Source organism: Protobothrops mucrosquamatus, unplaced genomic scaffold (genome assembly GCF_001527695.2).
Source record: "Protobothrops mucrosquamatus isolate PMUCROS unplaced genomic scaffold, P.Mucros_1.0 scaffold605, whole genome shotgun sequence".
Classification (NCBI taxonomy): domain Eukaryota; kingdom Metazoa; phylum Chordata; class Lepidosauria; order Squamata; family Viperidae; genus Protobothrops; species Protobothrops mucrosquamatus.
Genome location: NW_015386903.1, coordinates 922381 through 949876, shown reverse-complemented (window position 1 = coordinate 949876; position 27496 = coordinate 922381). Strand labels below are relative to the sequence as shown.

The following is a 27496-nucleotide window of genomic DNA, read 5'->3' as shown; positions in this document are numbered from 1 at the left end:
GTATTATTGTCAACATCTGAGAAAAATGAAGAGAATGCACCAAAGTTTAAATTTAACCTCAGCAGAAGTTTTCATAAGGAAAAAGAATGCTACCATTACATTTTCCCTATTTAGCTGGCTGCATTTTATTGCTTGATAAATTGGGCAATAACAGCCTTTTTTAAAAAAAGCCTTCCATCGTGACAACTTTAAAAAAAAATAGCTCTTCCTGTTTATCTGAAGGGGCCCATAAAAAGACTTATTGTGAGCGGTTCAATGACATAATTACTCATGATTGTGAAAAACCAACAAATAAGGATATGTATATTTTTTCCTGCTTCAGAATATTCAGGATTTTGGAGCGAAAGCTTTAAAGGAGCTACTTTATCTTGCAATAGGCTAAAGCTAGAGGAGATCAACCCCAACTGCTCTTTAGAAGGCCAGATCCTGAAGTTGAAACTCAAGTACTTTGGCCACCTAATGAGAAGGAAGGACTCACTGGAGAAGAGCCTAATGCTGGGAAAGATGGAGGGCAAGAGAAGAAGAAGGGGACGACAGAGAAGGAGGTGGCTGGATGGAGTCCCTGAAGCAGTAGGCATGAGCTTCAATGGACTCCAGAAGATGGTAGAGGACAGGAAGACCTGGAGGAACATTGTCCATGGGTTCGCGAAGGGTTGGACACGACTTTGCAACTAACAACAACAACAACGTGCTAAAGCTGATAATACATTCTAATATAGGGATGGTGAGGAACGACAAAAATTGTCTTTGGAATTCCCCAAACCTGGAAAGTAAGATGCTGAGCTTGTCACTGGAAGGATGGCAGTCGAGACCCAAGCACTGCATGACAGGGTGAGCTCCCCTTTTTGCCTCAGCACCTGCCCACCCAGAAGTTCAAAAGCATGCAAATGCAAGTAGATAAATAAGTACCACTTCGGTGGGAAGGTAAGTGTTCCGTGTGTCTTGGCAAACAGTCCTGCCAGCCACATGACCACAGAAACGTCTTCGGGCAACACTGGCTCCCTCGGCTAAGAAACGGAGATAACCACCACTTCCTAGAGTCGGATATGACTGGATAGGGCAGGGGTAGACAACCTTGGCTCTTTTATGACTCGTGGACTTCAACTCCCAGAATTCCTCAACCAGCATGGGGGAACTATGGCCCCTTCATGACTTGTGGACTTCAACTTCCAGAATTCCTCAGCCAGCATGGGGGAACTATGGCCCCCTCATGACTCGTGGACTTCAACTCCCAGAATTCCTGAGCCAGCATGGCTCAGCTTGGAAACTCTCCCTTTCCCCTCAGCATGGCTGACTCAGGAATTCTGGGAGTTGAAGTTCATGAGACATAAAAGAGCCAAGGATGCCTACCCCTGGGATAGGGGAAACCTTTACTTTTTAAACATATCTTAACATCAAATCTCTCTCTCGTACTCAGGTTTAGACATGTTATTCTGATTTAACTTGGCTATCACAAAGTGGGCCTCAACTCCCTAACCCACCAGGTATTTGATCCGCAGAATTAGAAGCTTATTAGATAAGGAGTTGTCACTTCCCACTTTACTGATGTTGTCTTCGGCTCAGTTGGGTAGATACTTGCCATCCCATGGACCAATAACACTCCATGTTTTACTCAACAGCCTACCTCTCTCCAGGAGATAGGTCTTTCACTTACTCATCCCATTCCATCCAGTCCAGGTCAAAGAAAGTGACTGGGGTTAATTTTTCTCAACCACCATGGTTGAGATAAAGCCAGGAGAATCCACCAATCACATTCCAGAAGATCCAATTCTGAAACTTTTAAGGCCACTCACCAGCCTTGTGACTAAGGCAGAATAGCGTTTAGTAGTCAGGATAGTAAATGTTATGCTAGCTCAAGAATTGGTGGGTTGTCTGGCTGAGCTGAGAGACCTTGAAACAGGACTGGAACCCTCTTAAGTATTCTGTACTTCAGTTCCCGCCAACTTTGACAGCAGTGACAAAAAATGGTGACAGTTCTATTAAAAACATCTGGAGGATGTGGTTAGGTTGTGTATTCCCAGTCCAAACACAACAAGCACCTCCTTGCAACCACTCAGAAGGGGAATGGGAAACTCGCTAGTCTCACATACACCGTTGTGGTTAATGATTATGGTGCTGGACTATGACCAAGGAGACTTGTGATCAAGTCCACCAACTGTCACAGAAACTCACTGGGTGTCTTGGAGCAGGTCCAACCTACCTCACAGTGTTCTTATGAGAATAAAAATACAGAATACAGAATAACAGAGTTGGAAGGATCAGAACAGAACAGAATAACAGCATTGGAAGGGAACTTGGAGGTCTTCTAGTCCAACCCCCTAAAACTGGAGAACAGAATATCATACACAGAGTTATGAACTCCTAGTAAAAAAAGGTGGTGACTGTCAGTGTCATCTGTATTATTGTTTCTACATTAATATTTTATCCAATTTTATTGTACTATAAGTCTCCTTTTTAGTTTTGTTAGTAAATATAGGTTTTTTGTAGTGTTCTCTGACCTAAAGGCCATAAAAAAGGTTTGATTTGAGTCGATACATCTCTAATAAATAATAAATTTTAAGCTGTGTTTTAGCTTAGTATCCAAATGGAATTAGAATAAAGAAAAAGTAAGTCTCGTTTTAAAGTAACAGCTTTCATTTCAAATAGCAGAGTTACTTAAGGTTTGTTAAAGCATCTATCTCAGTGGTTCTCAATCTTTTTAATGCCGCGACCCCCAACCGGTCATAAGTCGAGGACTAAACCGGTCGTAAGTCGAGGACTAAACCGGTCGTAAGTCGAGGACTAAACCGGTCGTAAGTCGAGGACTACCCAACCGGTCGTAAGTCGAGGACTTTCCCTGCCCGGGAGCGCCGCGCATCGCACCAAGGCGGGGGACGCGACCGGCTCCGCATCGACCGTTCGCCGTCTCTGCCTCGTCCGGCTGGTGGTCGACCGGGTGCCCAAGGGAGGTAAGGCACCCGCCGGAAAAGGGGAAAAAAATGGCGGACAGCCTTGCTTGGCGACCCCCGTGAAATGGTCGATCGACCCCAAATGGGGTCGCGACCCATAGGTTGAGAACCGCTGATCTATCTGGTATGCAATTACCACAATGCAAGAATTTTAGTAAAAAAAATAATTAGGAGCACAGTAGAAGCTAAAAGGAATCTACTAGAATAGGAATGTTATCAATTCAAATAAAAATATTCACAATATCAGGAATTCCAAATTTTCAATCTGATATCTCTCTTAGATGCCATGCTTTAAAGACAAACAGTCTAGACATACTGGAAAAATAGGAATATTAAAAAAAAAATAAAACTGCTAGCCACAACACTAAGAATATAGTGTTCTTCCAACAGAAATATTGGATAGATTTCATGGTTCATTAATGTTTCATCATTTAAAAAGCAAACATTAATTTCCCCCAAAAAAGTATAAAGATAGGCCATGGAGTTTTAGAAACTCCATAAAAAGTAGAAGAGTTGTTTTCTAAAAAAACCAAAACTCAGTATTATCCTTGTATATTCATTAAGAGTGACGGAAGTTCAAATGAAATGCATTTTATTTTTATTTATTTATAAAATGTATTGGCCATCTTATCCCAAGCTAACCTCTGGATGGCCTACAATCATAAATAATGCATTATATGTCACATGTGCACTTCAATAGTGTACAGTACAATACCCTGCACAATTCTCTTCTAAAAAGCAATAGAAGAATTAAAGACCTGGCTCTTAAGTTCAAAAATCATATTTAAATAAGGGAAAGGTGTGAAAAAAAATTATTTTACAGAATGTCTATCTACCACCACCCCCATTCCCAGCAGACACTAGAGGAAACAGTAGAACAAAAGAATACAATCAAAATAAACTGCAACTAAAATACAACAACATTTCTATCCAAAATCATCATGGAATCCATCCAATTTTGTCCCAAGACATGATGGAATAAAATCACTTGAATCTGTTTTGAGAGAAGCCATGTTCTTCATATAAAATCTGTCACTACCTCCATTTCTTCCCCATCTATTTGCCAGGAATTGAGAGGGCCGGATGCCATGATTTTGGTTTTCTTAACGTTGAGTTTCAAGCCAACTTTTGTACTCTCCTTCTTCACTTGCATCAAGAGGCTCTTTAGTTTCTCTTCACTTTCTGCCATTAGAGTGGTATCATCTGCATATCTTAGGTTGTTGATATTTCTCCCGGCAATCTTAATTCCAACTTTTGATTCATCTAGCCCTGCCTTTCTCATGATGTGCTCTGCATATAAGTTAATTATCACTGATTCTGTCTTTAAACTCTTTTTTAAACTTTTACTGTACTATTTGATTTTTTTTTTTTTAAGCAAAGTATTCTGACTTTTGAAGAATTCAAATTTATCTCCTTCTCTCCCTGTCATGCTGGTGCAAAACAGTGAAATCAAAGGCGATTTTTCCCTCCGAGGTTTCTCTGAGTAATTAATTCTGCTTAGTTGTAAACATGTCCTGAAGGAATTATAGGACAATGTGTCATAATTGGAAGATTCGAATTCTTAATTACATAGCTACCAATCTAGGAAAGCCTCTCAAAAGTCAGAAGCAATAAATAATTAGTTCTTCTGCCAAGCTCAGCTGTTGACTACACAGCATCAATTAAGAACAAAGTAATTACAATTAAATAGGTTACAAAAAATGATTGTGCTGCAAGAAGACAGAGGGATAGCAAAAGAAGAGAGAGTGATGCACTACATTGCACTAGGCCAGGGGTCTGCTGGCTGAGGAATTCTAGGAGCTGAAGTCCACAAGTCTTAAAGTTGTGAAGGTTGCACACCCCTGCACTAGGCCCATTAAAGAAAAAAAAAAGTTAAATATAGAACCTCAGTTAGGAAATGAGAAGAAAAGAGCATTGAAACTTGCCAAAGAGCATATGAAAGACTCTTTCCAGACAGACTTTTTAGCATGTACTTTATTTACAGAAATTTCACAGAAGAGCCAGATAACATCAGCATATTTTAGTTATCCTCTCATCTTTTATCTCTCTTTCATTCTTTCATTTTCTCTTAATGGGAAGAATCCACTGTCAGAAAGCCACGAAACAAAAGCACAATCCTCCCTTATAGAGTACTCCTCAACTTATGATTACTATTGGAACCGGAACGTCCACTGCATCCTAAGTGATTGTTAAAGGAAAAGTCTTCATCGTGGTTCAGTCCAAGCCGGAGATAAACAACATGGCGACTGCTTTAGAAAGAAGGTTGCAGTTTACTGAAAAGGAGAGCCAGACAGAAAGATGGCTGTGGCAGAAAAAAAGAAGAGAATGAGCACATGTAGGGAGTGGGTTTTTTTACCCTCTGGAGCCTTTTGTTTGGAGTTGTTCCTGTAGCATGAACTTTGACCTGAGTCTGAGTGTGCCTTTCTGGTATTCTGATGGTGGTGGGTTAATCCTATTATGTCCCAAAGGTCAATCCTGCTTCCCTGTGGCTGTGGCTGATGACTCTTAGATTTTTGGTGTTGATTCTAGGGATCTTTCTTCCTGGACTAGAAGACTTCCTAGGCCCTTTTCAACTCTGTTATTCTGTTATCCTGATTCTGAAAAAAAAATCCTTCACTTGTAAAAAGTTGGGCAATCTAACTGTGAAATAGTGTTTTTTACAGAAATAACGTTTCTTTGTAAAAAAATATGGCAACACTAAATTTGAACAGGAAGAAGGTGTTCAAAGCAGAGCCAAATGGTTAGTTGGTGTTGATTTGGTACACCTTTGTAATGTAATAATTTGCTTTCACTGGTCCCATAAATCTTCTCATTACCTATGGACGAATGAGGAAAGAGACAGAAAAACAGCAGGGGATAAAAATCAAAGAACACCTTGTTATGATCCACCCACTGGTGTACATGCACGCAGCATTCTTTCTTTGCCATACGATGCTTAATAGGAACAAATTATGTAATAATTTCACAAGCAATTCCCCAAAATAGAAAAGCAAAAACAAAAAAATAATATGAAAAAAATATATATGCCTTCAAATACAAAGACACAACGGTATCTAATTGCCACAGGGCGAACACACCCCAGGGCAGAACACTTAAAACTTCAGATACACATGCTTTGAGAAAGGTAAAAGAAATTTTAAAAGTGGAATTACAGGAGATGCAACAAAGGCTGTAAAAAGATTGTGGAGAAGAGTATCCTTACTTTCTATGGGCGTCTGTCTGTGGAAGATAAACTCTTAGGAATATTCAAAGTGGTTTAAACAGTCATTCTCTTCCTGCCAAATAAATAGCTTAGGACATAGCAAAGAAATATTTACAATTCTTTTCATGACCTATGTTTATTTTGTTACTAATTATAGTTTGGTGTTTTTTTTCGGTAACTTTTGCAACACAGCATTCTCTGCACACATCAGTAAGCATCAAAATGTACACGTTTTATTATTTATAACAAATTTCTCTACCTTAGCTCATGGGAAGATAATCCTACCTAACTCCACAGTATAGACAACCATTTCAGGAGACAATAAAATAAACAGCCATCAAATAAAGTTTTTAAAAGCAACCTTCCTCTGTCTCATCCTAGTACAGGGTCCTCCATATTATTGTTTTCGCTTTACACAAAAAAGTGCAAAAAAAAGTAGGTACCCTACACCAGTACCATTCTAAACACCAAGTGAAGAACCACATTCCAAAGAAGGAATGTATTTCTTCGCCAAGAAGAATTCTAGACGGTCAAACATGGTTGAATATAATCAGAGAACCTCTAGAGCAGAGGTCTTCAAACTTGGCAACTTTAAGACCTGTGGACTTCAACTCCCAGAATTCCTCAGCCAGCCCTTTGAAGACCCCTGCTGTAGAACCAAACTCATTTTCCAGGAATAATAAATAACTAAATACTAAGCATTTTAGGGTGATTGTATATCAAAATCAACACCCCCCAAGCTCAAAGACAAACAGGTAGCATTTTTTTTTAAAAAAAACAACCAGTGTGATACATTTTTAAATAATCAACCCAATCAATCAACTTATATTCTGACCAACTAACTGAGTTGAACTAAAAAAGCAAATGAGAAATAAAGGTGACTTGTCTTACATTACTGTACAAATACAGGGAACAGATGAACAATACTGTGTAAACAGAATCTATGCAAAGATGGATGGGTGGAGTTGGGCGTCAAGGCAAAGCGATCTATTACCATGAAAAGTAGCATTAATATATTGCCCTTTCTTGCCTCCGTTATTCAACTGTTTCAACTAATACTTCCACAACCCCTTAAAGAATTTCAGATATCCTTGCTATGCTAAGCCACCTTTTCATATTTTTAATTTACCAAATTTATACCGACTAGCTCAAACCCATGAAGGCAGCTTATTCTTAAAGTTCAAACAATCCAAACAGGAAAGCCAAAATATATTAAATGCAACAACGCTGGGGGAAAAAATGCAACTGTGAGCAATCATTAAACATATGTAACAAATAGATATTTCAAAAGGCTTGCAGTATATAAACATACTTGGATGCAAGGCATTGCTTTTAACCTTTAAGGCTCTAGATGGCCATTTTGTTTGTCTGTTTGTATCCCGCCTTTGGTATTGTTACAAATAAGAGAGAGAGAGAGAGAGAGAGAGAAGGAGAGAGGGAGGGAGAGAGAGAGAGAGAGGGAGAAAGGGAGACAGAGAGAAAGAATGGCCCAAAATCACCCACAGTTTACTGCTTTTTAGCCTTTTTGTCCATTCCTGAATGCTCTAAGTAGCCAACAGTCCAAACCATCATAGAATAAAAGAAACATTCCCAAAAATAAAACCACCTTTAAATTAAACAGAATATCAAAACATGCTAAAAAGAAAGTAAGACAAAAATCATGGATTTTACGAGCTTGATCAGTCCTTTAAATCTGTATGACAGTGATGGCGAACCTATGGCATGGGTGCCAGAGGTGGCACTCAGAGCCCTCTCTGTGGGCACGTGCGCCGTCACCCCAGTCCTAAGCCTTCAGCTGGGTTTTATAAAACCTTTTCGCTTTAGGCCTCCACCGCCACGTACAAAAAAAAAAGGTTCAATCAATCAGTCAATTTCAACTTCTCGCAGGAAAAAAAAAGATCTTGCAAAGTTGGAATTGATTGAACTTTTTAGTCCCACCCACTGCTAACACCGTAGCCACGCCCACCCAATGGGCCACACCCACCCAATGGGCCACACCCACCCGGCACCCGACGATGCATAAGTGGGTTTTGGGTTGCAGTTTGGGCACTCACTCGGTCTCTAAAAGGTTCGCCATCACTGCTGTATGAAGTCTCTTTGAGGAACCTCCACCTAATTCTGCAGCCGTCCCTACTTCAAAATGCTTCTGCATAATCCTTAGTTTCTGTAAGTATCTGGGCAAGGAGAATACTTTTATGGACATAGTTCTAAAGCACTGTATGTGACAATTACTGTTCTGAAAATGCTCCTGCCCAATAATCCAAAAAGTGTTATGTAAGGTGGTCTTAAAATTTCCAATACAAACTTCTAGACACAGTAAATGTGCCCAGNGTATTATTGTCAACATCTGAGAAAAATGAAGAGAATGCACCAAAGTTTAAATTTAACCTCAGCAGAAGTTTTCATAAGGAAAAAGAATGCTACCATTACATTTTCCCTATTTAGCTGGCTGCATTTTATTGCTTGATAAATTGGGCAATAACAGCCTTTTTTAAAAAAAGCCTTCCATCGTGACAACTTTAAAAAAAAAAGCTCTTCCTGTTTATCTGAAGGGGCCCATAAAAAGACTTATTGTGAGCGGTTCAATGACATAATTACTCATGATTGTGAAAAACCAACAAATAAGGATATATATTTTTTTCCTGCTTCAGAATATTCAGGATCTTGGAGCGAAAGCTTTAAAGGGGCTACTTTATCTTGCAATATGCTAAAGCTAGAGGAGATCAACCCTGACTGCTCTTTAGAAGGCCAGATCCTGAAGTTGAACTCAAGTACTTTGGCCACCTAATGAGAAGGAAGGACTCACTGGAGAAGGGCCTGATGCTGGGAAAGATGGAGGGCAAGAGAAGAAGGGGACGACAGAGAAGGAGGTGGCTGGATGGAGTCCCTGAAGCAGGAGGCGTGAGCTTAAATGGACTCCAGAAGAGGACAGGAAGACCTGGAGGAACATTGTCCATGGGTTCGCGAAGGGTTGGACACGACTTTGCAACTAACAACAACAACAATGTGCTAAAGCTGATAATACATTCTAATATAGGGATGGTGAGGAACGAAGAAAATTGTCTTTGGAATTCCCCAAACCTGGAAAGTAAGATGCTGAGCTTGTCACTGGAAGGATGGCAGTCGAGACCCAAGCACTGCATGACAGGGTGAGCTCCCATTTTTGCCTCAGCACCTGCCCACCCAGCAGTTCAAAAGTATGCAAATGCAAGTAGATAAGTAAGTACCACTTCAGTGGGAAGGTAAGTGTTCCGTGTGTCTTGGCAAACAGTCCTGCCAGCCACATGACCACAGAAACGTCTTCGGACAACACTGGCTCCCTCGGCTAAGAAACGGAGATAACCACCACTTCCTAGAGTCGGATATGACTGGATAGGGCAGGGGTAGACAACCTTGGCTCTTTTATGACTCGTGGACTTCAACTCCCAGAATTCCTGAGCCAGCATGGCTCAGCTTGGAAATTCTCCCTTTCCCCTCAGCATGGCTGGCTCAGGAATTCTGGGAGTTGAAGTCCGTGAGACATAAAAGAGCCAAGGTTGCCTACCCCTGGGATAGGGGAAACCTTTACTTTTTAAACATATCTTAACATCAAATCTCTCTCTCGTACTCAGGTTTAGATATGTTATTCTGATTTAACTTGGCTATCACAAAGTGGGCCTCAGCTCCCTAACCCACCAGGTATTTGATCCGCAGAATTAGAAGCTTATTAGATAAGGAGTTGTCACTTCCCACTTTACTGATGTTGTCTTTGGCTCAGTTGGGTAGATACTTGCCATCCCATGGACCAATAACACTCCATGTTTTACTCAACAGCCTACCTCTCTCCAGGCGATAGGTCTTTCACTTACTCATCCCACTCCATCCAGTCCAGGTCAAAGAAAGTGGCTGGGGTTATTTTTCTCAACCACCATGATTGGGAAACAAAGCCAGGAGAATCCACCAATCACATTCCAGAAGATCCAATTCTGAAACTTTTAAGGCCACTCACCAGCCTTTTGACTAAGGCAGAATAGCGTTTAGTAGTCAGGATAGTAAATGTTATGCTAGCTCAAGAATTGGTGGGTTGTCTGGCTGAGCTGAGAGACCTTGAAACAGGACTGGAACTCTCTTAAGTATTCTGTACTTCAGTTCCCGCCAACTTTGACAGCAGTGACAAAAAATGGTGACAGTTCTATTAAAAACATCTGGAGGATGTGGTTAGGTTGTGTATTCCCAGTCCAAACACAACAAGCACCTCCTTGCAACCACTCAGAAGGGGAATGGGAAACTCACTAGTCTCACATACACCGTTGTGGTTAATGATTATGGTGCTGGACTATGACCAAGGAGACTTATGATCAAGTCCACCAACTGTCACAGAAACTCACTGGGTGTCTTGGAGCAGGTCCAACCTACCTCACAGTGTTCTTATGAGAATAAAAATACAGAATACAGAATAACAGAGTTGGAAGGATCAGAACAGAACAGAACAGAATAACAGCATTGGAAGGGAACTTGGAGGTCTTCTAGTCCAACCCCCTAAAACTGGAGAACAGAGTTATGAACTCCTAGTAAAAAAAAGGTGGTGACTGTCAGTGTCATCTGTATTATTGTTTCTACATTAATATTTTATCCAATTGTATTGTACTATATGTCTCCTTTTTAGTTTTGTTAGTAAACATAGGTTTTTTGTAGTGTTCTCTGACCTAAAGGCCATAAAAAAGGTTTGATTTGAGTTGATACATCTCTAATAAATAATAAATTTTAAGCTGTGTTTTAGCTTAGTATCCAAATGGAATTAGAATAAAGAAAAAGTAAGTCTCGTTTTAAAGTAACAGCTTTCATTTCAAATAGCAGAGTTACTTAAGGTTTGTTAAAGCATCTATCTCAGTGGTTCTCAACCTTTTTAATGCAGCGACCCCCAACCGGTCGTAAGTCGAGGACTAAACCGGTCGTAAGTTGAGGACTAAACCGGTCGTAAGTCGAGGACTAAACCGGTCGTAAGTCGAGGACTACCCAACCGATCATAAGTCGAGGACTTTCCCTGCCCGGGGAGCGCCGCGCATGCGTGGTTCCGCCCCCTGCGCCGGCCGAGGCGTAGCTGGCAAGCGGCAGAGATGGAGCAGGCCGACCACCAGCTGGCCCAGCCCAAGGGAGGTAAGGCACCCGCCGGAAAAGGGAAAAAAATGGCGGACAGCCTTGCTTGGTGACCCCCGTGAAATGGTCGATCGACCCCAAATGGGGTCGCGACCCATAGGTTGAGAACCGCTGATCTATCTGGTATTCAATTACCACAATGCAAGAATTTTAGTAAAAAAAATAATTAGGAGCACAGTAGAAGCTAAAAGGAATCTACTAGAATAGGAATGTTATCAATTCAAATAAAAATATTCACAATATCAGGAATTCCAAATTTTCAATCTGATATCTCTCTTAGATGCCATGCTTTAAAGACAAACAGTCTAGACATACTGGAAAAATAGGAATATTAAAAAAATAATAAAACTGTAGCCACAACACTAAGAATATAGTGTTCTTCCAACAGAAATATTGGATAGATTTCATGCTTCATTAATGTTTCATCATTTAAAAAGCAAACATTAATTTCCCCCAAAAAAGTATAAAGATAGGCCATGGAGTTTTAGAAACTCCATAAAAAGTAGAAGAGTTGTTTTCTAAATAAACAAAACTCAGTATTATCCTTGTATATTCATTAAGTGTGACGGAAGTTCAAATGAAATGCATTTTATTTTTATTTATTTATAAAATTTATTGGCCATCTTATTCCCAAGCTAACCTCTGGATGGCCTACAATCATAAATAATGCATTACATGTCACATGTGCACTTCAATAGTGTACAGTGCAATACCCTGCACAATTCTCTTCTAAAAAGCAATACAAGAATTAAAGACCTGGCTCTTAAGTTCAAAAATCATATTTAAATAAGGGAAAGGTGTGAAAAAAAATTATTTTACAGAATGTCTATCTACCACCACCACCCCCATTCCCAGCAGACACTAGAGGAAACAGTAGAACAAAAGAATACAATCAAAATAAACTGCAACTAAATACAACAACATTTCTATCCAAAATCATCATGGAATCCATCCAATTTTGTCCCAAGACATGATGGAATAAAATCACTTGAATCTGTTTGAGAGAAGCCATGTTCTTCATATAAAATCTGTCACTACCTCCATTTCTTCCCCATCTATTTGCCAGGAATTGAGAGGGCCGGATGCCATGATTTTGGTTTTCTTAATGTTGAGTTTCAAGCCAACTTCTGTACTCTCCTTCTTCACCCGCATCAAGAAGCTCTTTAGTTCCTCTTCACTTTCTGCCATTAGAGTGGTATCATCTGCGTATCTTAGGTTGTTGATATTTCTCCCAGCAATCTTAATTCCAACTTTTGATTCATCTAGCCCTGCCTTTCTCATGATGTGCTCTGCATATAAGTTAATTATCACTGATTCTGTCTTTAAACTCTTTTTTAAACTTTTACTGTACTATTTGATTCTTTTTTTTTGTAAGCAAAGTATTCTGACTTTTGAGGAATTCAAATTTATCTCCTTCTCTCCCTGTCATGCTGGTGCAAAACAGTGAAATCAAAGGCGATTTTTCCCTCCGAGGTTTCTCTGAGTAATTAATTCTGCTTAGTTGTAAACATGTCCTGAAGGAATTATAGGACAATGTGTCATAATTGGAAGATTCGAATTCTTAATTGCATAGCTACCAATCTAGGGAAGCCTCTCAAAAGTCAGAAGCAATAAATAATTAGTTCTTCTGCCAAGCTCAGCTGTTGACTACACAGCATCAATTAAGAACAAAGTAATTACAATTAAATAGGTTACAAAAAATGATTGTGCTGCAAGAAGACAGAGGGATAGCAAAAGAAGAGAGAGTGATGCACTACATTGCACTAGGCCAGGGGTCTACTGGCTGAGGAATTCTAGGAGCTGTAGTCCACACGTCTTAAAGTTGTGAAGATTGTACACCCCTGCACTAGGCCCATTAAAGAAAAAAAAAGTTAAATATAGAACCTCCGTTAGGAAATGAGAAGAGCATTGAAACTTGCCAAAGAGCATATGAAAGACTCTTTCCAGACAGACTTTTTAGCATGTACTTTATTTACAGAAATTTCACAGAAGAGCCAGATAACATCAGCATATTTTAGTTATCCTCTCATCTTTTATCTCTCTTTCATTCTTTCATTTTCTCTTAATGTGGAAGAATCCACTGTCAGAAAGCCACGAAACAAAAGCACAATCCTCCCTTATAGAGTACTCCTCAACTTATGATTACTATTGGAACCGGAACGTCCACTGCATCCTAAGTGATTGTTGAAGGAAAAGTCTTCATCATGGTTCAGTCCAAGCCGGAGATAAACAACATGGCGACTGCTTTAGAAAGAAGGTTGCAGTTTATTGAAGAGGAGAGCCAGACAGAAAGATGGCTCTGGCAGAAAAAAGAAGGGAATGAGCACATGTAGGGAGTGGGTTTTTTTACCCTCTGGAGCCTTTTGTTTGGAGTTGTTTCTGTAGCATGAACTTTGACCTGAGTCTGAGTGTGCCTTTCTGGTATTCTGATGGTGGTGGGTTAATCCTATTATGTCCCAAAGGTCAATCCTGCTTCCCTGGGGCTGTGGCTGATGACTCGTTAGATTTTTGGTGTTGATTCTAGGGATCTTTCTTCCTAATCCCAGTTTCCTGACTCCAGTCTTTCTGACAAGATTAACACATCTATAATTTTGCAAACTTGGTTTCTGTTTGGGACAGAGAGACTTGGGGACAGGGTTGGTTTCTGCTTTTAAAATCTTTTAGGGAAATATAGTCTGCCTTTTAAATATTTCCAAGAATATTTCTTTCTCTGGGGGAGGGCTGACTTCCCACATGATGCAGCCATTAAGTAAGTCACCATGTGACGGCGCCCAATTTTACAACCTCTTTTGCCACAATCCTTCAAAAAATTGTAGGCAAAACGGGGTTCCCCCTTTAACTTGGCTTGTTGGAAGCCAGCTGGGAAGATTGCAAATGGCAATCACCTGAACCCTGGACAATGCAACTGTTGTAAACACAAGCCGGTTGCGCCCAGATCGCAGTCACGTGACCACAGACACTGCAATGGTCCTAGGTACAAGGATCATTCATTAAGTCACTTTTTTCAGTGCTGTCCTAACTTCAAACATTGTTCAACAAATAGTTGTAAGTCAAAGACTACTTGTGTACACTTACAATGGATGGGGCTGAGGGAGGAGGAAGACACACATGATTTTTCTCTAAATGGTGTATGTGTGTAGGTGTTTCACGCATTTAAGCTAGCATCTTATATTTAAAAATACCACCATTATGAATTCATGTCTCTGCCTTATCTCTACCTACCTTTTCAGTTTCCTGATGGATGGAAACTAATCAAGGAGAGAAGCAACCTAGAACTAAGGAGAAATTTCCTGACAGTCAAAACAATTAATCAGTGGGATGACTTGCCTCCAGAAGTTGTGGGTGCTCCAACACTGAAGGTATGGATAACCATTTGTTTGAAATGGTATAGGGCCAGGGTTTCCTGCATGAGCAAGGAGCTGGACTAGAAGACCTTCTAGGTCCTTTTCAACTCTGTTATTCTGTTATCCTGATTCAAAACTGAAAAAAAAATCCTTCACTTGTAAAAAGTTGGGCAATCTAACTGTGAAATAGTGTTTTTTATAGAAATAACGTCTCTTTGTAAAAAAAATATGGCAACACTAAATTTGAACAGGAAGAAGGTGTTCAAAGCAGAGCCAAATGGTTAGTTGGTGTTGATTTGGTACACCTTTGTAATGTAATAATTTGCTTTCACTGGCCCCACAAATCTTCTCATTACCTATGGACGAATGAGGAAAAAGACAGAAAAACAGCAGGGGATAAAAATCAAAGAACACCTTGTTATGATCCACCCACTGGTGTACATGCATGCAGCATTCTTTCTTTGCCACACGATGCTTAATAGGAACAAATTATGTAAGAATTTCACAGGCAATTCCCCAAAATAGAAAAGCAAAAACAAAAAAATAATATGAAAAAAATATATGCCTTCAAATACAAAAAAGACACTACGGTATCTAATCGCCACAGGGCGAACACACCCCAGGGCAGAACACTTAAAACTTCAGATACACATGCTTTGAGAAAGGTAAAAGAAATTTTAAAAGTGGAATCACAGGAGATGCAACAAAGGCTGTAAAAAGATTGTGGAGAAGAGTATCCTTACTTTCTATGGACATCTGTCTGTGGAAGATAAACTCTTAGGAATATTCAAAGTGGTTTAAACAGTCATTCTCTTCCTGCCAAATAAATAGCTTAGGACATAGCAAAGAAATATTTACAATTCTTTTCATGACCTATGTTTATCTTGTTACTAATTATAGTTTGGTGTTTTTTTCGGTAACTTTTGCAACACAGCATTCTCTGCACACATCAATAAGCATCAAAATGTACACATTTTATTATTTATAACAAATTTCTCTACCTTAGCTCATGGGAAGATAATCCTACCTAACTCCACAGTATAGACAACCATTTCAGGAGACAATAAAATAAACAGCCATCAAATAAAGTTTTTAAAAGCAACCTTCCTCTGTTTCATCCTAGTACAGGGTCCTCCATATTACTGTTTTTGCTTTACATAAAAAAGTTCAAAAAAAAGTTTTCACTTTACACAAAAAGGTACCCTACACCAATACCATTCTAAACACCAAGTGAAGAACCACATTCCAAAGAAGGAATGTATTTCTTCGCCAAGAAGAATTCTAGACGGTCAAACATGGTTGAATATAATCAGAGAACCTCTAGAGCAAGGGTCTTCAAACTTGGCAACTTTAAGACTTGTGGACTTCAACTCCCAGAATTCCTCAGCCAGCCAAGTTTGGCTGAGGAATTCTGGGAGCTGAAGCCCACAAGTCTTAAAGTTGCCAAGTTTGAACACCCCTGTTCTAGAACTAAACTCATTTCCCAGAGATAATAAATAACTAAATACTAAGCATTTTAGGGTGATTGTACATCAAAATCAACACACACCCCAGCTCAGAGACAAACAGGTAGCATTTTTAAAAAAAAAACAACCAGTGTGATACATTTTTAAATAATCAACCCAATCAATCAACTTATATTCTGACCAACTAACTGAGTTGAACTAAAAAAGCAAATGAGAAATAAAGGTGACTTGTCTTACATTACTGTACAAATACAGGGAACAGATGAACAATACTGTGTAAACAGAATCTATGCAAAGATGGATGGGTGGAGTTGGGCGTCAAGGCAAAGCGATCTATTACCATGAAAAGTAGCATTAATATATTGCCCTTTCTTGCCTCCGTTATTCAACTGTTTCAACTAATACTTCCAACAACCCCTTAAAGAATTTCAGATATCCTTGCTATGCTAAGCCACCTTTTCATATTTTTAATTTACCAAATTTATACCGACTAGCTCAAACCCATGAAGGCAGCTTATTCTCAAAGTTCAAACAATCCAAACAGGAAAGCCAAAATATATTAAATGCAACAACGCTGGGGGAAAAAATGCAACTGTGAGCAATCATTAAACATATGTAACAAATAGATATTTCAAAAGGCTTGCAGTATATAAACATACTTGGATGCAAGGCATTGCTTTTAACCTTTAAGGCTCTAAATGGCCATTTTGTTTGTCTGTTTGTATCCCGCCTTTGGTATTGTTACAAATAAGAGAGAGAGAGAAGGAGAGAGGGAGGGAGAGAGAGAGGGAGAAAGGGAGACAGAGAGAAAGAATGGCCCAAAATCACCCACAAAGTTTCCTGCTTTTTAGCCTTTTTGTCCATTCCTGAATGCTCTAAGTAGCCAACAGTCCAAACCATCATAGAATAAAAGAAACATTCTCAAAAATAAAACCACCTTTAAATTAAACAGAATATCAAAACATGCTAAAAAGAAAGTACAGTAAGACAAAAATCATGCATTTTACGAGCTTGATCAGTCCTTTAAATCTGTATGACAGTGGTGGCGAACCTATGGCACGGGTGCCAGAGGCGGCACTCAGAGCCCTCTCTGTGGGCACGCACGCCGTCGCCCCAGTCCTAAGCCTTCAGCTGGGTTTTATAAAACCTTTTCGCTTTAGGCCTCCACCACCGTGTACAAAAAAATAAAGGTTCAATCAATCAGTCAATTTCAACTTCTCGCAGGAAAAAAAAAGATCTTGCAAAGTTGGAATTGATTGAACTTTTTAGTCCCACCCACTGCTGTTAACACCGTAGCCACGCCCACCCAATGGGCCACACCCACCCAATGGGCCACACCCACCCGGCACCCGACGATGCATAAGTGGGTTTTGGGTTGCAGTTTGGGCACTCACTCGGTCTCTAAAAGGTTCGCCATCACTGCTGTATGAAGTCTCTTTGAGGAACCTCCACCTAATTCTGCAGCCGTCCATACTTCAAAATGCTTCTGCATAATCCTTAGTTTCTGTAAGTATCTGGGCAAGGAGAATACTTTTATGGACATAGTTCTAAAGCACTGTATGTGACAATTACTGTTCTGAAAATGCTCCTGCCCAATAATCCAAAAAGTGTTATGTAAGGTGGTCTTAAAATTTCCAATACAAACTTCTAGACACAGTAAATGTGCCCAGAGGAACTCTTACAATGACATGGCATTTACTGTAAAAGCATTAGCACACACTTTGTGCATAGTTGTCTGATTTCTAAGAATGGGAGTCAGCTACTTTGGGCTCTCCAAATATTTTGGATTACAATTTCCATAATCTTATAAAGCCTGGAGTTGAAAACATCTGGTGGACACAAGTCCCCCTGCCTCAAAACTAGAAAAGTACCAATTATGAGGAAAACATGCAGAAGCAACATATTATAAGAACATCATTCTTACAGAGAAAAGATCCAGCTGTTCTTCTTAACTCTTTCACTTATTCTATTACTAAATCAATCATATTGGAAATGGATGTGGTTAAAAAGAGGCAGAGAGAGGTCATCCTCATAAAGAGAATACGGTTCTTGTCTATTCTTTCAACAGGGGCTTCAATAAAGGACTTGTTTAATACAATAGATAAGAAACTTGGCCTCCCACCATTAAAGTATGGTATGTACCACTCCATTAGGAAGAATTACTCTCATTAAGAGGAGAATTTACTGCTTTTTCTTTCCTTTTAGCGCCCAGCCAGAGTGGATCCTACCTGTTAAATGTTAAATTAATTGATCACTTTTTCCTCTTTTTCCAATATTTTGTTCTTTGTTGTTGTTAGGGTTGAATGTATGCTTTTGTTTCGTTTGGCTTTGTTCGTTTTACTGCTTTGTATTTTATTTTCTGTGATAAAACAATAAATAATATTTTAAAAAGGAAGAATTACTTTTACGTTTATAGAATGCATTCTTCAAAATCAAACCAAGGAGGATTATTGTACTTATTTGTGGTTAAAAAAAAAACTGTAAAATTTTAATGACAAAGAGAATACCTTGCCAGCCAAGGCAACAATGACTTTGTCTGTCTCCATATCTCTCTCTCTCTCTCTCTCTCTCTCTCTCTCTCTCTCTCTCACACACACACACACACACACACACACACACAAAATAGACAAAGAAAGAAAAATTCTCTGGCAAAATACTTCAGTATGTTCAATACAGACAATACAGGTAGTCCTCGATTTAGAACCATTCATTTAGCAAGTTACAACAGTACTGAAAAAAGTGACTTATGACTGTTTTTCACACTTACAATCACTGCAACATCATTATGGTCACATGATCAAAATTTGGATGCTTGGCAACTGGCATGTACTTATGGCGGTTGCAGTGTCCCGGGGTCACGTGATCACCTTTAGCAACCTTCTGACAAGCAAAGTCAATGGGGAAGCCAGATTCACTTCACAACCATGTTACAAACTTAACCATTTCAACCATTCACTTAACAACTTGCGACAAGAAAGGTTGTAAATTAATGGGGCAAAACTCAGTTAACGACTATCTTGTTTAGTAATGGACATTTTGGGCTCAGTTGTGGCAATAAGTCGAGGCCTACCTAGTATTTTTCTTTCAAATAATCTGTTCAAAACAGGCATCTATCGCCATCATCTACTGAATAGAACACAACTTGCTTGAAGGAACTTATAGTAACAGAATGATACCAACAAGGACCTCAAATTCCTGAAGTAATTCCTGGTTGTAATTCCAACAGAACCAGGATACTTCAAGGGTTTTTTTATAGAACAATTCAAAAAAAATTACCTTATACCCTTGGTCAAAACAAAGCCACACAAATGTGTTTCAAATTATGCCCCAAAAGAACAAATTTTCCACTGTCTGAATTTTAAAAAAACATTTCGCGTTCCCTAAAGCGCCAAAGCTTCCCACACTGTGTTTAAACCGCCTGCCAATAATGTGTCACTAAGCACCCTGAAGTGCAATACCACCATCTATATATTGTACCACCATATAGTCACAGAGGGGTGGGGGGCCTCAAGTAAATATTTTCCAAAAGAGCCCGTTACACCAAATTGAGCAACTGGGAGATAAAATTGCTATTTGCAATTATGCAGAAAACTACAAATGAATCTGGAGAACAAAAAGTTACGTAGAAAACATAACCTTTCTCCAAACACAACAGCAATAAATTGTAACTGAAATATCAGTGTACAATTCTTATTATCTTACTGTGTCTTGTTGTAAGCAGCAACCTTGTTTTTTTCCCTGAAAAAAAAATTTAATATCAAGTTGACTGTACAGAATTGAAGTTCTATAACTAATTCAGCTAAAAGGTGCAATTTAGCTTAGATAAGCTAACTTGAGCATCAAGACAATAAATAAATACATTTGTTGTAATATAGTTAATTGCAAAACATTAGGAGCTCCAAAATTTTAAAATGTTTTTAAAAAGCAGCCATAGAGTCTGCATTTTATAGTTTCCAAACTCTTTATCCTGCTGGCATAAAAGACAATTAGTACAACAATTGCTCTTGTATTATTTGCTCATAAAATCTAATTACTGAAAATAATTGTGCTTTCCTTTTGATCTCATAATAACATCTCAATAAATGTGACTTTAAAGTGCAGTAATACATAAACACTAATTTTAAATTATGTTCATCTTGCATTTTGCTTGATTTTTTTTAAATAGTAGGTTTGAATTTAAACAAAACACATAGAAAACAAAGGACAAATCTTAAATGTCAGATTATAGTTGTACATGACAGCTCTTCCAATCAGATAATAAACCTCAAATTGTTTTGAAATGACTGCAAGCTTAGCATTTTTTAAATGTTCAAACCAATAAATCAGGGGCCTAAGGAATACCAGAATGTGGATTTTTATCATCTTGTGATCAGTGAATTCAAATAAAAACAGAACTGCATGTATCAGGGGTGATATATTTACTTGAATGCCATGCAACAATGTCTTCTTGTTAAACCACAACAAAAATCTAGTTCCAGTAGCCAGTGTGGTATGAGTTATTTTCCACATAGGAGATTTTGTTGCATTCTTAGAACAGAAATAGAAAGAAATGACTACATGGACGTAGTTCTTTCCAGTATAAACATACCAGCTACCTTTCTCAGGCTGGACAAGTTCTACCAGTCACCCAGATATTTTTCCAAGTTCATAAAGCTGGCCCTGGAAAATGCACCCTTAAAAGTTCTCTAGTTAAATCCATAAAATAAGCATCCTGTATATTTAGGTCATCCTGACATGAGCAAATGGGAACAACAAGTTTGCATTCTTGTTAATTAAAAAATGCTGCCGGAAACTTCTAATTCAGATTAACAGGAAAAAGTTTTGTCTTAAGGCAGCAAACGCTCATTTGTGCACACTGAGCTGGAGCCCAAACTATGATTTGCTGCTGCCATTATAGTATTCCAATTAAGGAGTACAAAAGAAGACTGGAACATGTAAGCCCAAGTCACAACTGTTTATGCACACAATATTAAATAATGACTCCATTGTAGTAAACCAAAATTTTGTGTCCCAGAGATGTGTATCTCTGTTCTTGAAATGCCATCAAAAACACTTAACTAGGACATCGGCACTGCAGTGTTCCAACACAGAGGTAAGAACAATGGCATCTAAGCTGCAAACACAACACAAGCTACAGTCAGACCAAAATCAGTAAACCACATCCATTTTCCTTTCTCCAATTTGGCCGTGCCCAAGAGATGTATGATGGGGGTATATGTCAAAGCTATTAAGATGCAAATCTCAGATGAAAAATTAAAGCCTATTAAGATATTAACAAACTAGCAGTCAATGCAGGAAAAAAATCAACATTACAGTACATTCAACATCAGAAACTTTTCATGTTTAATAGCCTATGGTGGTAGCTATTTCTGTGGCCACACCTTAAACTATCCAAACTAATTTATAATAAATCACTTTGTGGCTTGGTAAACATATTGCTGCTGTTCTCACTGACCTATAGGTAGTCCTTGACTTATATCCACACCTGAGCCCAAAATTTCTGCTGCTTAGCAAGACAGTTGTTAAGTGAATTTTGCCCCATTTTATGACCTTACTTGCCACAGCTGTTAAGTGAATCACTGTGGTTCTTAAGTTAGTAACATGGTTGTTGAATCTGGCTTCCGCATGGACTTTGCTTGTCAGCAGATTGCAAAAGGTGGTCACATGATCCTGGGACACTGCAACCGTTATAAATATATGCCTGTTGCCAAGCATTTGAATTTTGATCACCTGACCACGGGGATGCTACAACAGTCGTAAGTGGGAAAAATGGTCATAAGTCACTTTTTTCAGTGCCTTTGTAACTTTGAACAGTCACTACGTGAACTGTTGTAAGTCAAGGATTATTTGTATATATTATTTGGAAGATAACAGTAGTATATCGGGTTCAACACCTCCCCCACTCCACCAGCTGAACTGCAAGCTCATTTTGCCTTCTGCCTTGTCTGCGGAAAGAGAAACTAAAAGTCTTTCCCATGCTAAATTTCCATTATAAAATCACTGGAAGCCACTATTCCTTAAATTTCAAGGCCAGATGTGTTAGGCTACACGCAGTGTTTCTCAACCTTGACAATTTTAAGGCATGTGGACTTCAACTCCCAGAATTCCACAGCCAGCATTGCTGGCTGTGGAATTCTGGGAGTTGAAGTCCACATGCCTTAAAATTGTCAAGGTTGAGAAACACTGGGCTACAGAACAAGGATTTTTCAATACACACTAATGACATTCCCTCCAAAAGCTCAATTGTCTTTCTCTTTAAAAAGCCTTTAGGCCAGTGTTTCTCATGGCTGGCTGGGGAATTCTGGGAGGCCTTAATTCAGGCCTTAATGTTGCCAAGACGCCAACAGTCAACACTTTCTCTCACTGGAGTTTTGGAAATATTTTTAATTTTAGACCTGCTTTCATCGTTTTTGCATTTTGCTGTGATACTTCAGCAGCTCTAGTGTAAGTTTTCCATCAGTTGTCTAAAACTGTTTTGAGGAATTTTATTGACCAAATGGGAAATAAAGCTTCTAGAAGTCTTATATCCCACTTGGAGACATCTGAGCAACATGAGACAGACAAAAACAAATGATAACAAAATTGCTCGTATTTCTCTAACACAGTAGAAACCACATCTTCTATGCATTTCCAGTTTTACATATTTTTATTTCAAATGAAACAGTCACAGAGACCAAAAGACCCATATATGTCAGTATTGCAGTGCTACAGAAACAAAGGCAAAAGTAGGCCTATCAGCTAAAATAAGAAAAGGCATTGCAAACACTTTCTAGATTCTAGAACACACCTTGAGGGAAGAGATAAGAGAACAAAAAAGGACAACTTATCTCCTATTTTTCCCCCTTAGTTACAAAGAATGACCTTGCAAAACTGGATAAATGTAAATAACCTTATGGAATGTCACCTGTTGCCAAGCTGCTCCCTAATCAAGCAGAACCAAAACTGAAAAGAAATGCTGGTGAAATTATAGGAATGAGGAACAAAGAAAAGAAAATTATTTTGATAAAAGTTTTCCTTTCTCTTCCCATAACCTTAAAGTGGTTGCTCAAAAGGAGAGAAGCAGAAAAAGAAAAGTAATATGCTAGACAGTACAGCGCATAATCCTTTTTATCTCATTCCAAAGATTTCCAAACGGAATACGAATTCCCCCAGTTCCGCAGGCTTGGGCACAACCAACAAAAGAACCCTTGTAATTCTACAGATTTGCGGTGGAGGTTTTTATAGATTATCATACTTTATCGTCCTCAGACTGACACACTCACCCAAATACAAATAAACACAAAAATATTACAAAAAAACTGTTAGGTGAAAATGCATGGATTGTATTTTCTACACGTGTTAATTTTGGGAGTATTTAGAGGAGTCTTATCCAACGTGATACCCCCTCCCGTAGCACTGGGCAACAATTCCCATCACGCACACTTCAAAAATACACCAGGGGCTACTCTCGCTACAAGGATAGGGAACGTAAACACAGGGGAAGGACGATCTCCGATCTCCACAATTTCTTCCCCTTCGGTGCAACCATAGTTAGTGCATATCCCTGCCAAACAATGAAGGGTAAAACCCATGCCAAGCTAAAAGGGCCCAGCAACCCACCCCCTGGATCATCAGGAATGGGGGGGAGGTCAACTCTTCAGGATGTCCTGAGATGTCCCCACACCTTTCCTTCCATCTGTTGCAAGGAGCCCAACAGGGCTGGTACACCAGACATCTGGAGCCTTCAAGGCTATTCCATAACCTGGGGGGCGGGAGGGGGCACCAAGGGGAAAGCCAGCAAAGGGGAAGAGACCAGGGGTCTTTCCCCAACTAGATGCCCTCCAGATGCCTCGGACCCCAGCACCCATCCTCACCATCCTCCACACACACACAAACAGTTCCCCCTCCCCAGGGGCTGCCAGGCTCCAGATGTTCCCTAGAAAACAAGGTAAATAGAGCAGGGGCACAAAAGGTTGAAGCAACATCTGGAAGCCGCCCCCCCAAGGGGTTCTTGGGGAGGGGGCGGGGAAGAGTGGGGGGGAAGAGCAGAGAGGGGAAGACCCCCACCTACCCACCCACCCCAAAAAAACCCACCCTGTCTGGGACCCCGGAGGCCCAGGGCAGGGCAGGGCAGGGCAGGGGGTCTGGCCGGGGAGGGACGGCATACCCACCACCTGGGCGATCTTGAGGCGGCCGACGGGCCCGCGCAGGTAGTCGCGGTCGCAGCGGAGGCCGCGCAGCCCGTGGCGCTGGCTGACGGGCTCGGTGGTGGGCTGGTAGGGGCTGCTGGCGCCGGAGATCATGGAGGTGCTGGACGCCTCGCCGTCGAAGCCCTCCAGGTCCTCGGGGCTCCTCATGGCGGCCCGGGGGCCTCGCTTCACGCCGAGGAGCAGGAGCAGGGAGAGGAGGAGGGCGGCGGCGGCGGCGNGAGGAGGCCGCCCTGCAGCGCCGAGGCCCACCCGGACCCCCCGCCCGGCTGGGGGCTCTGCAGGGGCGGGAGGGAGGCAGAGGGAGGGCGCCGCCGCTGCTCCCCAGGTAGAGCGGGGGTCTCCAAGGGGAAGGGGCGCCTCCCTGCTGGGCGGGGAAGCTCCCTCTGTGAGGGGCGCCGGTTGCAGACCTCAACCCCGGAAGCCTCGTCGGGGATGAGTTTCATCCTTGTTTTGATTTTATTTTTTTTTTATATTTTTTTTTATTTTTCAAGCAAACGAAATACACAACCCACAATACATTTCCCTTTTTCCTTAACAATACTATGTCCTAGATCTCTTACCTTTATTAAGTTATTTACATTACTTCTCTTAACTTTTTTATTCCTTAATTCTAACCAGCTATATAATACAGGTCCCATACCTCAGTAATTCTCCTATTTTTTTCCCACTGCAACAACAACCCTGCGAGGTTGGGCTGAGAGAGCATGACTGGCCCAAGGTCTCCTAGCTGTCTTCATCCCTAAGGCGGGACTTGAACTTGCAGTCTCCTGCTTCCTAGTCTGGTGCCTCAACTGCTGGACCAGACGTTATTTAATATTATCGTAGGTGGACCCTAATCATAGATTATGGGCCATCAAGTAGTCCACTCTTAAAGATACAGATTTCCTCCAATAATAAGTGTGATACGATAATAGCCCCTCCATATCGTGGAGAGGGGTTCCCAAGGCTGTGAGCTATGCTGGCCATAATGTACCCCCCAGAAGAGTCACCCATGCCAGGCCGGTCTTAGGGCTGTAAAGATAATCCTGACCACAATTCGGGACCACAATTTCAGGCGCTGAGCCATGGCCGATTTTACTGCCGTCTTGCCACGATTAATTGAATCATTGCAGGACATTGCAACTATTGTAAATGAACACTTGTTTGCCAAGCATCTGAGTGTTGATCACATGAGCATGGGGATGCTGGAACTGTTGTACTTTAGTGCCTTTGTAACTTTATATCCTAGGTGTCAAACTCGCCACGTCACGTGACGTGTCACGACATATCGCGACATTTTTTGCATTGCCGGAGCTGGGGTTGGTATGATGCAACCAGCCCGCGGGCTGGCAGTTTGACACCCCTTTCTTTGTTCACTAAACCAATGGTTAAGTTGTAAATTGAGGACTACCTGTATCCATCACCCCATTTTAATATGGGGTGGAAAATGGAAAAACCCTAGCCCTGTAGAATTAACTGGAAGAACAACCACAGACAAAAGAACACGGTGTTTCAAAATTGTGCCATTATGACCTGATGTGAGCAAGTTAAAATATTGTGGGATTTCCCAATACAAACTGAAAAAAGGCTTGGCTGATAATGCACCAGATATAATTGTGGTTGAAAAGAAGGAAGTGTGTTTAATTGATGTGGCAATGCCAGGGGATAGCAGAATAGAAGCCCAAGAACTGGAAGAGACCAAGAAGTATCAAGATCCGAAAATAGACATTGAAGGATTATGGCATAAATTGTACCAGAGGTTACGGGCACACGGGGAGCCACACCAAAAAAATTTGGACGGCACTTAGAAAATCAGGGAATTGACAACATTTCTATCTATCAACTGTAAAAGGCCACACAGCTTGGATTTGCACATATACTACTCCGATATGACATCCTAGGTGCTTGAGAAGAACTTGATGCATTTGAAGGCCTACATCAGCTTAGAAAGAACTGGTAGCTATGACTTCACATTGTTGTGAACTAGTAGTAATAATAGATTGTGTGTCAAGTCCTTGCCTCTTAGCAACCTATTCTAGGGGTCTTGGGGACTTCAACTCCCAGAATTCCTCAGCCAACCATGCTGGGGCTGGGGAATTCTGGGAGTTGAAGTCCACAAAGTTGCCAAGATTGGAGACCCCTGACTTATTCTCCTTGTCAACTACCATGATCGATGTCACATTCACTGTTCTGTTCTTAGATATATTTCGCTTTTTTTCCTCCGGCAAAAGTTTAAATAAGAATATAAGAGGCATGGACCGCTAGTAAAATAACTTTGTTTTTCCAAGATATTGTTGGCAAGCCAAGCTTTCTAATTCCCTCAGTTCAAATCAAGAGCCTGTGTTACATCTTTGCAATTTTGAGGAGAAAGAAGTGATACCCACTTTAAAAACAAAGGAATAAATTAAGCTTATTAGAATAGAGTATTAGGTCAAGGTACTTTCAAAGTACTTTCAGCCTTGAAATGTGGGTTTCAGAATCCATACACAATAATGTTGTAACAAGGCGATGAGAAAAATCTACAAAAATAGCTCTTGCAGCTGGATGTTGAAATAAGATGAAAGCAAGTAAGTGATGCGAGGCTGAGGTAAAAGCTATCACTACACAGGGATTGTAAAAAATGAACAATTTAAAGAACTTCCCTACTCTTTTTTCTGCTCCTTCAACATTCATTAAGGCCATTTGTATTAAATTGCAGAAGAAATTTCACTGCTCACTTTTAATGGCCATAATTCTGCTTTTAATTATATTAAACCACTTAAAGTGCTTTCAAAGAAAGAAAAGCAAGACAAAGCATTTAATATAATATTGAAAAAGGCCTCAAACCCTTACATTAGTTAATTAAAATTGTTTGGGGGGGATTTCTGCACTTTTATTTTTTTTATGTACATACACACATAGCTAAATTCCTTGATGTATTTCTGTATTAGATTTTTAAATAATATTTATGTAATATCCTTAATAAAATTATTGCAAAAACAGCTTCCTATATTTTTATAACATCTTTATTAGATTTAATGGTCAAACATTAAAATGCAAACTAACATGAAAGGGGAAAGGGGGGGTAACAATTTAAACCCCCCCCCAAAAAAAAATTCAAACAAATTTCTTGTATTTCCGAGACAAAATTACAAGCTGGGGGGGGTGTTTTGTTTTGCATCAATGAAACTGAATAGACCTATTCATTCTGCATGCTGGGGCCAAAAGGTATGAGAAATGGGATTGTATTCAC

The 27496-nt window shown here is 40.1% G+C and overlaps 1 protein-coding gene across 1 annotated transcript in view; it reads right to left on the bottom strand.

Moving 5' to 3' along the window:
• Positions 1-24432, bottom strand: part of CMTM4 (CKLF like MARVEL transmembrane domain containing 4) — a 35790-nt gene extending 11358 nt beyond the window's left edge. The window contains exon 1 of the mRNA XM_015817551.1: positions 24247-24432. Coding sequence (XP_015673037.1) covers positions 24247-24432 — 186 coding nt within the window. The remainder of the gene's footprint in view (positions 1-24246) is intronic.
• Between the last annotated feature and the right edge of the window lie 3064 nt (positions 24433-27496).